The sequence below is a fragment of the Mus caroli genome, chromosome 3 (genome assembly GCF_900094665.2).
Source record: "Mus caroli chromosome 3, CAROLI_EIJ_v1.1, whole genome shotgun sequence".
In the NCBI taxonomy this organism is placed as follows: Eukaryota; Metazoa; Chordata; class Mammalia; order Rodentia; family Muridae; genus Mus; species Mus caroli.
Window position 1 is genome coordinate 95,038,572 of NC_034572.1, and position 16,497 is coordinate 95,055,068.

The 16,497-nt window shown below is 49.1% G+C and overlaps 1 protein-coding gene across 3 annotated transcripts; it reads left to right on the plus strand.

Annotated features, from left to right (window-relative positions):
* Positions 1–1,166: 1,166 nt before the first annotated feature.
* Positions 1,167–12,651, plus strand: Trim45 (tripartite motif containing 45). Of its 3 annotated transcripts, none has more exons than XM_029474836.1 (7): positions 1,267–2,081; positions 3,649–4,382; positions 5,949–6,078; positions 6,677–6,791; positions 8,466–8,592; positions 10,065–10,239; positions 12,355–12,601. In XM_029474836.1, the coding sequence occupies exons 1-6, from the start codon at positions 1,594–1,596 to the stop codon at positions 10,211–10,213; spliced, it is 1,743 nt and encodes a 580-aa protein (XP_029330696.1). In that variant the 5' UTR covers positions 1,267–1,593; the 3' UTR covers positions 10,214–10,239; positions 12,355–12,601. The 3 variants fall into 3 exon arrangements, with proteins under 3 accessions (XP_021013947.1, XP_029330696.1, XP_029330697.1); XM_029474837.1 differs by having other exon boundaries at positions 12,400–12,601; XM_021158288.1 differs by having other exon boundaries at positions 1,167–2,081; positions 10,065–12,651.
* The last annotated feature ends 3,846 nt before the right edge of the window (positions 12,652–16,497 follow it).

The window sequence follows — 16,497 nt, forward strand, 5'->3', positions numbered from 1 at the left end:
TGGGTTGAAATCATATATGGAAGACTATTAAGGAAAACAGTGCGATAGACAGAGGCTTAAGCATCTGAAGAATGGGAACAGATAGCAACTACGGAGCCATGCTGTTACAATTTTTGAATTCAGCAATCAGTGCCTTAGACCCCATGTGTAGGAAGCAATCTCCAAATGAATGAATCTGAGACTCTTGGCAAATTCTTCAAGGCGTCAAAGAAATAATTATGCTCAGGGACCAGGTGTGCTCAACTTTTTAACTAGTCGGACCTACAAGGGACTTGTCGCAGTGACATCCTCCACTGCCCCATTGTGACCAGCCAGGAGCTCCCCTTGATTGTAAAAACAAATGCCAAACTTGCTCTGTAGGCCAGCCCCCCGCAACCCTGACAATTTCTGTTACTGTAGAATTCTGGTGAGAAGTGTCTTTCCGGTCTTGGTCTTGAATGATTCAAGCAGCTTCCACCCGGGAAACTCAGTGGAGCTCCGCGGAGCAGCAGTTCTAAACTTTTCAGTTAAGTTTAGTTCTGGAACCAGACACGGAGGTACCCTTGCCCTGGAAAATGCCAGAAGCTAGCCAGCTGAGAGGGTTCTGGTACCGAGCACGCTGTACGTAAGAGATTCCAGGGCAGAAAAATACTTGGAAAACCCAGAAAAGAAACTGACCCGATGACCGCTGGATTCGCTATGGCCTCTGCAACCGAGAGCCTGCCTACAACTTCCAGAATGCTTCGAGCTACACCTCGGCCGACTGACAGTACCACGCACCAATGGGAGAACCCTATCTGAGTTTGGGGTGGAGCCCGTCCAGCGGCACTCAGCGCAGCCTTTTCAAGGATCCAAAGGTCTCTCCGGCGTCAGGAGCTCACATTCGTGACGCCAACCACATTACGCCGCTCACTCCCAGACTCCTCCTCCCGATCTTGCACGAGGCCCTCCCTTGCTCCCATCTCCTTTCGCCGCGCGAGTGGCCGGCGAGGATGTGGACCTTGCTGAGCTTATTGGATGATAGTGATGTCACTCTGGAGGACGACATGGCTCCGAACTGCGAGGCCCGCCCCTTTCGGACGGTGATTGGATTCTTCGGAGAATCCTGGTCTGGGATTGGTGTGAGGCGGGGCGACGGCTCTAGGGCCTTCTAGGCAAACCAGAGAGGCGGCTGAACCTGGCCCCTCACTCTGGGAGAGCCCGAGGACCCACTACCTCATCGCCCGGAGGGGAGGGCGCGCTTGTGGCGTGGTGGGGGCGGGTGGGAGGGTGACCTTGGAGGACAAGAAATGCTGAGGTCAGGGTGGTGGTGATAGAATTAGCTGGGGACTAGCTCTAGAAGCGCTTGCAAGGAGGACGAGCTGGGTGATCCAGGAGGGTGTGGCCGTGTCTGGTGTGGGATGCAGTGGAAAGGAAGGGCCAAACCGCAAATCCGGAGTAGATCTGTGGATGGTTCCTCAGAGGCGTTCTCTTTCTGGTTGTCCTTTTACTTGGCAACACGAGAGTCCTCATGGTCTGTGTTCAAGTTCTTGGAACTCTGTCTTTGGGTGAATCTAACCTGCATTAGAGGACTGCGCAGGGCCTTTTGTGATACTGGGTACATACGTGGGGAAGATGTCAGAAAACAGGAAGCCGCTTCTGGGTTTCGTGCATAAACTCCAAGATGCGAACGCATCTGGAAGCTCAGGCAAGACTCACTGTCCTACATGTCTGAGGCTTTTCAAAGTCCCCAGGCTCTTGCCTTGCTTGCACACGGTGTGCACCACGTGTCTGGAAAAGCTGGATCCATTCTCAGTAGTGGACACCCGTGGGGGTGACTCAGATACAAGCTCTGAGGGGTCTGTATTCCAGGACCCCGAGTTATGTAGCCTGCAGCCACAGATCGGCATCCTCTGTCCGGTATGTGATGCTCAAGTGGACCTGCCCTTGGGTGGAGTGAAGGCTTTAACGGTAGACCACCTGGCCATGAATGATGTGCTGCTGGAGAACCTGCGTGGGGAAGGCCAGGGCCTGGTGTGTGACCTGTGCAGCGACAGAGAAGTAGAGAAGAGGTGTCAGACCTGCAAAGCCAATCTCTGCCACTTCTGCTGCCAGGCTCATAGGTAAAGAGGGAGTACCCCATTTATTGTGGTTTAAGAGTAGAGTGCAAAGATAGCAAGACACAGATCCCTTTGGTGAGCAGGTCAAAAGAAGGCTTGTGCAGAAATGCAAAGAACAATACACTGTGCAAACAGATTGCAAGCTCTAGAACGGAAGTTAGCACCGCTGACCTGATAGCTGTAGTAACAAAAGCAGGGCAGGTTTCGGTTTATAGAGCACCCTGAGTTTTCTTCTATCACCAATTGTTTAATCTATTGAAAACGGACCGTGTGCTGGAGAGAGGATTACCGTGCTAGCATACACCCTGCGCTTGATCTCATCTGATCATTGTAACTCTTACCGAAAGGTGGGTGCTACTTCACCCCTCTTTAGTAAATGAGGAGATGGAAGCCCAGCAGTGGTTTGTGTTTCGCCCAAGTCCCACAGCTGGTAATCATGTAACTGAACCGAATCCTCAGTTCAGACCTAGTTCCTTCTTCTTTGCTCTTTTTACTAAACAGGTCACCTCAGTGTAGGTGTCACTACATTGACTGTGCCTTAACTCAGACCTCTGACCTGGACAGCAGGCTGGTAATTGGGGTGTTTTGCCTTTTATCACAGTCATGGAATAGCTTGTTAGATGCTAGTCTTTGTCCCATTTTCTCTTCCATCCCACTCTAGTTCACCAGAATACAAAACTAAACAAGGTTTTGGGTCAATCTAGAACTGGCTTCTCTCTCTCTCTCTCTCTCTCTCTCTCTCTCTCTCTCTCTCTCTCTGAGTTCTGGCCTCCCCTTGTTTTCTGGCCTTACCAACAGAACAGTTGTCTTAGCTCTCTATTTTTAACTTGTGTGATTATCCCTATGACTGTCTTGTTGCCAGCTCAACAGCTGACCGGTTTCTCTGCATCCACACTCGTATCGGAACAGGCATACACACTTCAGGTTGATGGGATGTTGCCAGGGAACTCTGTGAGCAGTTCCTGCCTTTCCCTAGAGATTTCCCTGAGTCCCTTATCTATAGGAAGGAGGGATCCAAGAGAACTCTGATTTTAGTACCTATTGATTTCGCTTTCTACTAATGCGGATGACTCTTAAGGGGAATTCTGCCCTGCCAGTGGATGCGATGTAGTCACTGGCCAAAGGAATTGCTTTACAAAAATGTTAATTAAACATGAGAGTTTGCAGGAGCCAGCTGGCTGCTTTCGTTGCTATATAGATCCATCTGGCTTGGTTTACCACTTGGTGTTAGCCTTCCACCCTGCTTTAGGAAGTGGGCTGTAACTCTTGTCTAGACTTACCAGATTAACTCGAGTGAAAGTCTCACAGAATATAGTCTCGGCACTGCACCTTTGAAGATGTATCCCATGCCAAATTCAAGTATTTATGTATTGTGTCCTAAATAACAGCACTCAGATAGGCATGTGCTTCACCGTGTAGAGAAATAATGAAGCAAAAAGGATCCTGTAGTTTTTTTTTTTTAATACATTCTGAGGAGTGTGACTCAAATCTAACCCCTAGAACCTCTTTGCCAAACTGTCCCCCTCTAGAGTTGTTCCCTCACTTCCTGTTCCCAACTGCTTCTTTCCAGGCGACAGAAGAAGACGACGTATCACACCATGGTGGACCTGAAAGACCTGAAAGGCTACAGCCAGGTTGGAAAGCCCATCCTATGTCCTTCTCACCCTGCAGAGGAGCTGAGGCTGTTCTGTGAACTCTGTGACCGGCCGGTGTGTCGGGACTGTGTAGTCGGCGAGCACCGAGAGCACCCCTATGACTTCACCAGCAATGTCATCCACAAGCATGGAGATTCTGTGCGGGAGCTGCTTCGAGACACCCAGCCCCATGTGGAAGCCCTGGAAGATGCCCTGGCACAGATCAAAAGTGTGAACAACGCCCTCCAAGATCGAGTGGAGGCAGTGGCAGCTGACGTCCGGACATTCTCTGAGGGCTACATCAAAGCCATCGAGGAACACCGGGACAAGCTACTGCAGCAGCTGGATGACATACGGGTCCAGAGGGAAACCGCTTTACAGCTGCAGAAAGCGCAGCTGGAACAGCTGCTGGCAGATATGCGGACTGGAGTGGAGTTCACCGAGCATCTGCTGACCAGCGGCTCAGACTTAGAGATTCTCATCACCAAGGGAGTGGTTGTAGAGCGGCTCAGGAAGCTGAATAAAGTTGAATACAGTGCCCGCCCAGGAGTGAACCATAAGATCTGCTTCTCCCCCCAGGAGAAGGCAGGCCAGTGCCAAGGCTATGAAGTGTATGGGGCCATTAACACGCAGGAAGTTGATCCAGCTCAGTGTGTCCTTCAGGGAGAAGGTAGGGAAGCATTTCTCAATGGTATTGAGAGAGCAGTGCCCAGGGACCTGACATTTAAAGAGTTGTGTCGTGCTGTCCTGGGGGTATAGTGCCATTGGCAGAATGCTTGCCTAGCTTGCACAGACCTTGGGTCTGGTTGCTGGCACCACATAAAACTGAGCCTGGCCACATATGCTTTTAATCCTAGTACTCACAGGTGGGTCAGAAGTTGGAGGACCTCTTCGGATGCATAGCAAGTTTGATGGCAGGCTGGGCTATATGAGACCATGTGTCCAAAAGATAAACTAAATGAGGCTTGTTCAGCAAGGTATACTGGCTTAAAAGGCAGTGGCTCCCTGCTTTGCCCCTTTCTTTCTCATGGTCTGGGCAGGCTGCAGTTATTAATACTGGGGGTAGGTTTGAACCGTTTGTACTTCAGAAAATACAAGCTCCCAAGAACCTTCCGGATCAGGCTTTGCTTTGGGGAGTTAGAACCTGGCTGTGCCCACAGGAGATAACAGCACTGACTAGAGCAAGGCAGAATCTGCCTGCTCAGAGACACACAGCGCAGCTCCTGGTGCTTGGCTGCTGTGTGGTGGGTTACAGAGGAGTGGGAAGACAGTCACACCTTCCTTTCTTCCTTACCATTTTGGTTCACACAAACTCTATGCCATTGGTAGTTGAAAGGATTTGGTAGGTTGATGGGGTTTGTTTGGGTTTGTGTCCTTTGCTTTTGTTTTTAAGACAGGGTCTCACTGTATAGCTCCGGCTGACCTGGAACTATGTGCAACAGATTGGCCTCAAACTTACAGAAATGCACTTGCCTCTGCTGGGTTTAAAGATGTGCCTCACCAGGTTCATCTAGAAATGGTTTCTTTAGACCAGTGTTCTGTTCCTTTGGGAAGCATATTATCTGGACGTATTTCACAGATCAATCCTGATGAGGAAATTTGAATTTGATTCGCCTTCACTTTTGGGAGGAATTGCTAACTCTTTGGGAGTCACAGATCACGCTGAGACTCTTCTTTCCCAGAAGTAGCCACTAAGTTGGGCACAGCGTTTCAAGGGTTTCCTAACACCCTCCCCCCACCCTCATCCCCCAGTGTACCTCTGTACAACACCTGGTAGTTCACAAACGGCCTGAGAAACCCAGCTTTGTCTTCATGCTGGCCTACAGGCTATAGCACCCTGGTGTTAGCTTCTGAGTGGCAGAGACTCTCACAACAGGGAAGTTGCAAGCTGGACTTCAGTATCTTTTACCTATTCTAGGAGGACCCAGGGCTTATAGAAGATAGCTTTGAGGGTCCAGTCTCATACAAGCCTAAAGGCTGTCTTTGGTTTTTGCAGTTGCCTTGGGGCTGGAGTTAACATGCAGAGTTCTATGTGATCCCAGAGCAGCTGTTGCTGAGCCACTTAGCCCAGGCCTCGGGGAGGGGGAGGGGGAAGGTGGGTACCTATACAGCATGGGAAGGAGAACAGGAAGGGAACAGGGTGGTCCTTATAACCAGAAACCACAGCTTTCTTTGGTCTGACTGGGGGAGATGGCCTCTCCTGGGAGGTGAGTACTTAACTGTGTGTCTTTTGCAGATCTCCACAGAGCTCGAGAGAAACAGACAGCCTCTTTTACCTTGTTCTGCAAGGATGCTTCGGGACAGAGCATGGGCAGGGGAGGAGATAATGTCCATGTGGAAGTTGTCCCCAAAGATAAGAAGGACAGGTGTGTGTTCAATGTATCCTGTGTAGTAGGCAGTGAGGACACTAGGGCCTTTGCGTTACGGGAGACATAGCTGGACTCTTTCATCGTGAGGTTCCATAATGCCAGGAGAAAATTATTCCACACTAACCAAATGTGTTTCCTTGTGTAGGTTTTATGGCTAGCTTCAGTCCTCTCTCAGTATAGTCTCCCCTACCCCCCAGACTGTCCTTATCCAAACTCTGGAATGGATGGTTTTGTTGTTGTTTTTAATGAGTTACAGAATTATATCCTTTCTTAAACTTAGCCTGTTTTCCTAATACATTGTTCCAGGATTTTATACACATACACATACACATATATATCCCTCTGCAATTGGAATAAGAAGGGACTCCAGAGCCGGGAGTGTAACCGAGACCAGCAGAGAAGAGCACAGGCTCGTTTTCCCGGTTCTCAGGATGTTGGACTAAAGTAGTTACTGACAGTTACCCTTCAGTCTAAGGGGCGTTCATGATTCACATTAGGTGTAATGAGTGTAATGCCGGGGAGCCCCAGCCTCGAATGGGGCAGCTGGAACAGGCTGGTGAGAGGGACTGGCCTTCTGAACCCTTTCTGTCTTCAGTCCGATCAGAACAGTGGTCCAGGACAACAAGGATGGGTCGTACCGCGTTTCCTACACCCCCAAGGAGCCTGGCATCTACACCGTGTGGGTCTGCATCAGAGAGCAGCACGTGCAGGTGAGGCAGGCCCCGAGCTCGCTGGCAGCTCAGGGCTCTCGGGTCTCATCGGACCGGACCAGCTGCTTAAGAGCCTAAATCAGCTGTGCTCTCCTCTCCCTCGTGGGCACAGCCCAGGATTCTGCAACCAGTGTTATTACTAGAGGGTGCTCATGGCCCTAAGAACGCTGTCTGTTTCACCCACTGGCATTTACATTATATTTTATGCTCCTGGTTAGCTGGTTGAGATTCTCAGTCTGGGGAAGCTGTCTTGACCACAGGGGAGTCCGTTTACAGACAAGCTCACACATTTAACAGTTTCCAGCCTTTCCACACCGTGGGCCACAGTTGTCTGGGTTACGCTCCTCCTCTCGTGCGAGCAGTCATTTATCTGCCTCATCATTATCAGCCCGTAGGATATGGATTTCTAATCACAGCGTGTCAGGAATAGGTTGGATGGCCTTGTATACGTCACTTACATCTTCTTCAAAGCCTACTCAGGCAGAGCTGACAGTAGCTCTGTAACCACCAACCACGGGATCTGAACCTGTTACTTTATCTTTGGGTGGTTTTGTTTCGTTTTGTTGTATGAGGCAGGGGACAGAGTATTGTCATAATCTGTGGGCTGGCCTACAGTTCACTCCATAGCCAAGCTGGCCTTGAACTCTTGATCCTCTTACTCTGACCTCCTAAGTGCAGGGATTACAGCATGTGCCAGTCATGGTTCCATCCGGGTTATTTTTTTAGAAAACAGTGTGCTTGCCAGCCCTCTGTTACTGTGATAAAATACCTGAGCTATGGACTTGAAAGCAAGCAAGGTTTGTATTGGCTCATCATTCTAAGGCTCAGTTTCTGGGTCTTCCTTTCAAAGGAGGGAGCCTTAAGCCCTGGGAAGTCTCCTCAGATACCAGGCTTCCACCTTGGCTTTTCTCAGACGATGTGGTTCTTACATAAGGACAGGAACATGACAATACTTAATAAACAGTTGTGTTTAACATAGGAGAGAAATTAGAATACAGAAGTTACCCATGAAGAAAAAGTGGATAGTTACTAACTTGAGACTCATTAGCCACACATATTAAGGCTTTCTCTCTTCTGTGTATTTTCATGGTCTGTCACTAAGAGGCTGGTGAATGGATATGCATTCAGGGGTAGAGGGAAAGGTGCTAGCTGTGTGTGGAGACACGTGTGGCTGAGAAGCTGTAGAAAGCACCTTCTGGTGGTTGTGGCAGCCTAGTGACTACCCCTGAGCGCCTCAAGAATTGAGACTGAGGCTCCCAAAGGCTGTAGTCAGGCACAGAGATGCCTGAGTCAGTGACTAACGTGGGTTCCACTCCCACTCCATGTAAGCCTGGAGGGAGGCAGAATCCATGAAGAGAGCCAGTTCACATGTCACTGAAAATGGGGCTGACCTCTGGAACTGTCTCCAGTGCCCAGAAGCTCAGTGGCCCCATGCATAGTCACTAACCTGGTGGAATGTGACTCTGGCACATAGCAGGAGGGCTGCACACATCCAGGTCCAGGTTAACTGCACTGGTATTTGCCCCCATCCAACAGAAGTCCATACCCAGATATATTCCTGTCCTGAATCCTTGTCCGCCCTTGTGACTTAGAGCCTGCTTACCCTGCACTGATGGCGCAGCATGCCCCGCCCCGTTGACATCTGCTTCTTTGCTCTTGGCCTGAACCCCTCAGGGCTCACCATTCAACGTGACGGTGAGGAGGAAGCATCGGCCACATCCGGGTGTGTTTCATTGCTGCACCTTCTGCTCCAGCGGAGGCCAGAAAGCTGCCCGCTGTGCCTGCGGAGGCACCATGCCAGGTAAGCAAGGTCGGCAGCCTCAAGTCAACCGAAGCTAGCATCTGGGTCGGAAACAACAGTCTTATGATGTCATGTCCTCAAGCCTGCAGGCCCAAGCAGCAGCAAGCAAGGGTACGTCCCTTTGCTGCCTCACAGCTACTAGGTCAGGGTGTTTGGACTGAGGCTTTTCTTAAAGAATTCTAGCCTCTTGAAGGGGTTTGCAACCCCATAGGAAGAACAATATCAATCAACAGACACACACACCCTCCAGAGCTCCCAGGGACTAAACCACCAACCAAAGAGTACACATGGAGGGAGGGACCCATGGCTCCAGCTGCATATGTAGCAGAGGATGGCCTTGTCAGGCATCAATGGGAGGAGAGGCCCTTGGTCCTGTGAAGGCTCCATGCCTCAATGTAGGGAACTGCCAGGGTGGGGAGGCAGGAGTGGGTGGGTGGGTAGGGGAAACACCCTCATAGAAGAAGGGAAGAGGGGATGGGATAGGGGGTTTCCCAGGGAGGGGGTAACTAGGAAAGGGGATAACATTTGAAATGTAACTAAAGAAAATATCAAAAAAAAAGGAATATTAAAAAAAAAAAAAGAATTCTAGCCTCTTGTGTAGAGGCAGGACAGATAGTCTATACAGCAAGTCTCATGTTCTGAATTGAAATGACAGGCTTCAACATTCTGAGTTCTTTCTTGATACAGTTTACCAGTCCATGGGCCTTTTGACAAGAATCTGAGATCCGTAGATTCAGTCTGTACCTGTTCTAGCAGTCTGAGCACTGTGAAATATAGATTCACCCCAAAATCATGAGGAAATTCAAATGGGGAGGATCAGGGGGTAGATAACTGAGCAACGTCTGACTCTTTAGACCTCTGGGCAAGAGATCCTTCACTGTTGTTGTTGTTGTTGTTGTTGTTGTATCAGGGGGCCGGGGGAGGTCCAATCATGTGAGCAGTGGCTGCTGTTCCAGAAGACGCAAGTTCACTTCCCACCACTCAGGGGGCTCGCAACTGTCTATTACTCCAGCTAAAGAGATTTGATGCCTTCTTTCTGATACCAGCCACACACATGGTTCATAGACATACATGCAGGCCAAACACTCACACACTAAATAAAAAAATCTCTTCATCATGTTTTTATTCTAATGGTGGCCCACAAAATAAGCTTTTGTACCCCTCCATGTAACCAATTTAGCACGTCTCCTTTTCCATTAATCTACCCTTTTATTTTCGTGTCACTCACTGCATATAGTTAAGATCCAAACCATATTTAACAGTTAAAGGGCAAACTAGTTCATCTCCTGGTTGCATTTTGGACAGTTCTGAGAGCCAGGCCTGGCCATGGCTACTGGATAGTTCTGATAACAGTGGACTGAACTCAGTAGTTCCTTTGGGGAGATCTTGACTGCTTAGGTCTGAATGTTGCCAGGATTAGCTTTGTATAGCTGGACTCTACTTTCTGTTGTTCCCCCCTTTGTATTATGCAGGTGGATACCTTGGCTGTGGCCACGGACACAAAGGCCACCCGGGCCGTCCACACTGGTCTTGCTGTGGGAAGTTCATTGAGAAGTCCGAGTGCTCGTTCACAAGTGGGCAGGGCGCCCCGAGGAGTCTGCTTAGGACCGTGGCGCTCTGATGCTTCCTGGGGACAAGTCGGGCCAGGTAACCCTGAAGCTAGCATAACTTCAGATATGCAGAGAATCCAGAGCTTGAGTAGTTCCAAAGAGACTGACAGAATTAAAGACAAAGTGCTTTCTCTAACATCAGACTTCAAGTGCTTTCTGTGTGAGCATCTCACGTGTACCATGGCGGAGTGCAGGCCTCCCCTATACCGCTCCTCAAGGCAGGCTGCTGATCTACTCCACGGAAAGCTCTCCTGTTTTATACAGGCATCGAGGTGTCTGTGCCATGGGACCATGAGCTCCTGGAGCAGGGAGGACTTTATGCCTTCCTTTCCACTGTGTTACAGCCTCTCCGGTTTACCCCTGAGCTAGAGTTTAAGGGCTTCTCCTGGAGGATGAAACCCTCTGACCCATCATTTGTTTGTTGTATACTTTCAGTGGTTTCCTAGTACACGGTTTATGATGATTATCACGGTTTTGTCGTCTAGATGAGCGCCTGAGTGATGCTCATGTGTAGGCACACAAGTAGACAGTAAGGAGGAATGGTGTGGCGAGCGCTCAGCCATCTGCTGCAGTTCTCTACATCAGATGACAGTGAGTCCTCCATCCACACAGCTCTCACTTAATGGAGGGTTTGCGCTGCCCTCTCTACCCTGCAACAGCTGAAAGCACTGACTCTGCAGGGCACCCCCTAGCGGCTACAGGATTCTGGGAGGAAGACTTAGCACTCCCTCAGCCCAGCCAAGGTCTTCCCAGTAGAGATTTTGTGTTTTCTGGGATTCTTGGTTTCTGACACAGCAGTAAACTCACAACATATGAAACTGAATTACTGAAGTTTGCATTATAGGATCTCATAGGGAGTGGTGGCTCATTGGAGGGGCGATTGGGTGAAGGAAAGGAAGCGAAACACTTAGACGACCCCGCTGTCAGGTTACACTTCCTTTTCTTAGCCTTTAAGATAAGATACATTAAGATAATTAAGACATTAAGACACTTTCTTCCTTTTCTGCGAACAGTCCCCCTGAGCCCCTTTCTGGAAGCAAAATCTGATGTTCCCAGAAGACAACACTGCCCGCCCCCCTCGCCCCCCGCTGGTTGTTGTTTGCTCCTCACTCTGTCTGTCCACCCCCACACTCCCAGCCCCACCCCGAGCCAGGTCGGGTGCCTCCTGAGCTTGCCATGGCTGCTTTGAGATCACTGGTTCTCAGCCAGGGTGGGTCTGCCCCACCCCACCTCCCAGGGGCGTGTCTTACAGAATCTTGGGGATATGGGTTCTAGCATAGCAGCATTGAGTAGGGCCACAGGTCAGTTTATTCAACTGCAGGATAGCTTTCTGCAGCAAATGGAGCATGCTCTGCCTCCCTGCAGTGCCATCTTCATGTCTGATGAGGCGTCCATCCTGCATTCTGCTCAATGGTTCCCTCCCAGGCTCCTTAGCTCGGCCTTGCACTGTGCTGTTGTCGGTATGCTCAGTAGAGTCAAAGAGCAGTCCTTCCATTTCTCGCCTGTTTCCTCCCATGACCTCCTTCTGACTTAAATACCACTTAGACACGGTGACTCCCAAGTCCCCTGCAGGTCACTCTCTAGATGATTATGAGGTCCAGTGGCATACATCATCACATCTCCTCTTATGTAAGCCCCTCATTCAAATTTAAATGGCTCCCAGTGTCCAGTTCTCACTTGCTCCTGCCTGTCATCACCAAACAGCTTCTCCTGGAGTCCTCTCCACACTTTAAAAGAGAGTAAGTCTGTCCTTAGGTGGGGCAGCCTGGAAACTCCTTGAGTGTCACACCATATCCAAACCACTGGTAACTCCTGTCAGCCTTACTTTCACTGACTCCTGCTCTCTGCATCCACTGCTACTATCCTGGTCTGACAAGCCGAGACTTCCCACCAGAAAGCTCTGCCTATCTTCTCGCCAGCCTGCTTCCACATCAGGTCATTCTGCTCAGTGCCTCCAGTGACCACTCACTCATCTCAGAACAGAGGCAGCTCACCTGCTTCACATTACCATGTGCCAGCGTGGTCTGATCCATGGTCTTCTCTTCCTACCCAGCTCCGCCTTCTGTCTAGGCACAGTGGCCCTGCCGGCCGCTGCTCAGGCTCAGCAGCCTCTTCTTGGAGCCTTTATAGTAACGGGCCTTCTATCTGACAGTCCTTCTCAGGATGCATACGCCTTGACTTCAAGTTTCTGCTCTAGTGTCAGCTACCGTCCTGAATGAGGTTCCTAACCATCCTGAGTCAAACAGAAGAATCACACCCAGGAGGATGCATCCCCTGCCCCGGCTTCATCACCAGCTGCCGGGTGATGTTTTGTCTTACATCTGCTGTACCGGACTCTGAGCTCCGTGAGGGCAGGGAGCTGACATTCAGTAACTGTATTATCCCCATGCAGGTCAGACTTTGGCTCACAACAAATAGTATGTTGAATGAATAAAAATTAAAGTTGGTAGAATTTTGTTTGGCTTTGCTTAGTATGTTTTCATGACTTCCATTTTCCTAAACCCAAGTATTTCCCATTTAACCAAAGACCACTTGGGAAAATGTCTTAACCGTCTATCAGACTTGTTGGATAAATTGTAAGCACCCAAGGGACCGGCCTTGAATTTTCCAATTACCTCAGACATCTAGGGAGTCTTGTGCCATGAAGTCTCTGGAATTACATCATCTTTCCCCAGGGGTCTTGAGTCAGTACAGCAGAGCCAAGCACAGCTCGTGAGTCTCCCTTGGAGAGCTTGTGACAACTGGACAGCTTTTGTAGATGAAGCTGCATCTCTAGAGGAAAACTTTGATCTCAGTGAGGCATCCAGGCTCTGGTGGGGCATCCAGGGTCTAGCTAATACCATTAAACAGGGAGGAAGAACTCAAGATCGGAAGCACATACCTTGGCTGGTAACAACTCTGTTAATGTTTAAAGTCCCCATGGGCAGTGGTAGGGGTGCCTGGGCTCTTCCTTAGTTTGAACAATAATGGGGTCTTAGACCAATTTAGTCCAGATGCTCTGGCAGCTGAAAAAAAATCTATGGAAAGGTCGAAATGATCTGAGAAGCCCCAAACTCTACGGCAAGGAGAAGAGAAGTGGAGTTTTTAGGGAAGATACAAATGTGTCCTCATGTGCATGCTGAAGATACAGTTTCATGATGTAAGTGATGTGGCTGGTATTACAGCTGAGAAAAAAGGTGACAAATTCGAGTCTTGGTCCTGTGGGATATAAACACCTTGGCTGTCTTGGCCAGCCCACCCCTCCTGCTCCCTCTCTGCAATCATTGCTCACCCTTACTCCAGAGGATGCACACCTGTGTCAGGCATGGCTGACACCTGAGGATGCTCACCTGTGTCAGGTGTGGCTGGATAAAGATAAAGCAGCTAGAAGCAGAACAGAGGAAGTGGCATGCCACCGGGTTGTGTCAGTCCCTACATATTGATAAGGCATTCCTTCATCACTTGCCCAAAGCTCTCACAGGTCAATTTCTGTGATGAACCTTCAATTACGCAGGTCCTCGACCACAGCTCTCGCCAGCAAGTCACAGAACAGCGAGTCTTATGCTCGCCGCTAAGCCTTGGGAAGGTAGGCTTGACTTTGCTTCCCCTTAAAATTGAAGTACCCTGCAGAGCCTTGCACACAGTAGGTGCTTGATTTATATTTCAATGACTGTACAGGTACTGGGCAGCACAAATACTCCTCACCTCTCCTTTCTTAGACATCCACCCACACCCAGACTTAGCTATGGAAGCTGTGTAGAAAGCACTGAAGATGGTGAGCACAGCCCATGGCTGTTCCCTTCCCTCCCTAGTACAGGCTGTCTATACTTATCTCCATCCTGTAGGACAGCGTGCCTAATTAGCCCTGATCTCATGTTTATTGACGAAAACATTCTAATATAGATTATATGACCAAGAATTCCAAGTTTCTAGTATTTCTCTTTGTACTTGCGTATACATTTTTTTTTCCTATATTTTTTGGGGGCTTGATGCTGTGTGCTGGTTAGATGGTCAACTTGACAGGAACTGGGGTCATCCGGGAAAATGCCTCCATCAGATTGGCCCGTGGGGCATTTTCTTGATTAATGATTTATGTGGGCAGTGCCACCTGGGCTGGTCCAGGTCCTGGGTTGTATAAGAAAGCAGGCTCAACAGCCATGGAGATCAAGCCAGGAAAGCTGCAGCCCTCCATGGCCTCTGATCCAGTTCTTGCCCTGCCCTCCCACAATGATAGAGTGGGACCTGGGAGCTGTAAACCGCAAGAAACCCTTTCTCTCCGCGTTGGTTTTGTCCATGTTTTATCGGAAAACGAGAAACCTCACTAAGACAAGCTGTACGAGAGCAGTAATAGCATCCCATTCCATAAACTCAACTCAAGAACTAAACAAGCCTCCAGAGAACAGGGCGCATGGTACTGGTGGTCCCAAAATTATCCTCTTGGTGTAAGACATCTGACTTCCCCTGGGAGTCCTGCAGAGAACCATGTCACTGATGTCATGAGCAAGAGATACCTTCGAGGAAACATCACTGTGGACAAGGGGCCACAATGAAGCACTGGAGGAAACTCATGGTGGAGTGTGCCTATAATCCCCGCACTCAGGAAATAGAGGCAGCCCAGGCTGCGGGGTGTATAGCAAGACCCTGGATTAAAATAAAACACCATCAAAAAACCCCTAAGCCACATGATTAATGAAGAAAGGGGTCACATCCCCTGAAGGCATCTTTCTACCTACTGCTGTTCCCAGTGGCATGTCAAGGAGGCCTGGATGGGGTTTGAAAGGGCCTAGAACACCCCCTGGTTGTGGGCTGTTGGACGCTTTTATTCCATCCACATTCATGAGAAGAGTCGGGTAAGTCTCCATGAAGGAAAGCCCTTGTAAACCTTGTGTTTGAGAATGTGTGCCTTGGTGACAACTATTCGTGTGGCCCTGCCAGCTGTACCCATGCTCTGTATGCCGCCTCCAGCGCTGTCACTAGTAACTACATGGCATGTAAGGATTTAGAATGGTTCATTACCCTAGATTCTTCATGGCTACCTCAAATGAAGTAGACAGGCGACTGACTGTGAAAAGAACCCTGCAGTGGAGGTTCCTGTGAGGGCTCGGTGACATCAGCAGGACTCAGCACAGCACAATAGGGTCACTACATTGTGAGGTCTGGCCCATTGATTTGGAGCACAAACTCACCATTTACAAAGAAATTGATTAGTGAGCCATGCAGGGTGGCAAATGCCTTTAAACCTAGCACTCAGATGGTTGAGGCTGTAGGGTTACTACAAGTTCAAGATCAGCCTGGGCTAAAGGGATCCTATCTCTAAATATATGAAACGATAATAATTTGACTCATAAACTAAAATGAACATAAAGACTGGGGTATATAGCTCAGTGGGAGAGTGCCTGCCTAGTATGCATGAAGCCTGGGACCTAACTGTCAATGCCAAACAAAATAAGTAAGTAAGTAAATAAGTAAATAAATAAATAATGGGGGCTGGGGAAGCAGCCCAGTAATGGAGTGCTTGGTAGCATGCCAACTTCCGTGATTCAACCCCCAGGTTCACAGAACAAGATGAGTGGACCCAAACCCGCGATGCATACCGGAAGGCCACACACAGTACTGATTCCTGCATTTTGTCTTGGGACCGAGATTTAAGAACACATTTGGTAAAGTCCATCCCAACAGGCATCACTAGCACCTCAGTTTGGTAGGAACACTTGTCCACCTCAGCTACAATAAAGCAGCTTTGCTAGCTCGCCCTCAGAAGAGGAGAAATGAAGGGAAGTCTTTTCAGGTATCAGGAGGGGTCTACCTTGCAGGCATTTCTCAATGGGCCTTGAAAGTAGGTTAGATTCTCTAGTCTCCAAATAAAGACTTAAATTTAAAAGTTAGGACTCTGTCAAACAGTGCTTGGAGTGGACATTCACAGATGGATACCACTGACCTGCCAGGTAAAGTAAGTTAAGCCATGTACATTTGTTATTAAGGTCTCAACATAGTATGTAGTATATATTAATTAGTACACCATACAGATGAAAGGCTGTGATGCCCTCGGGACCTGTGACTAACCTATGGCAGCCAGCTAATGGCCAAGCCAGACTTGGACATGCTTGCTAAGAGCCATTCCTTCTCAAGCCTCTCTATCGCTCCTTTGATCTTATAACTTCAAAAGGGTAGCCTACTGCCTTCCTTTCATTTTATCAGAGGTCTTACTGTAGCTGTTAAGTTCTGAAAACAAGGTCTACCTTACAACTGAGGAGACCAATACGTGAATTTTAGGTAGGACTAGAATTAGAGTCCTAGAGTTGAGTCTTCCCACCTG

Excerpts from the sequence above, each read along its gene's own strand:
- Trim45 (XM_021158288.1), top strand. The coding sequence starts at position 1,594 with ATGTCAGAAAACAGGAAGCCGCTTCTGGGTTTCGTGCATAAACTCCAA. Across the intron at positions 2,082-3,648 it reads TTCTGCTGCCAGGCTCATAG|GCGACAGAAGAAGACGACGT; the intron begins GTAAAGAGGGAG and ends GCTTCTTTCCAG. Across the intron at positions 8,593-10,064 it reads CTGCGGAGGCACCATGCCAG|GTGGATACCTTGGCTGTGGC; the intron begins GTAAGCAAGGTC and ends TGTATTATGCAG.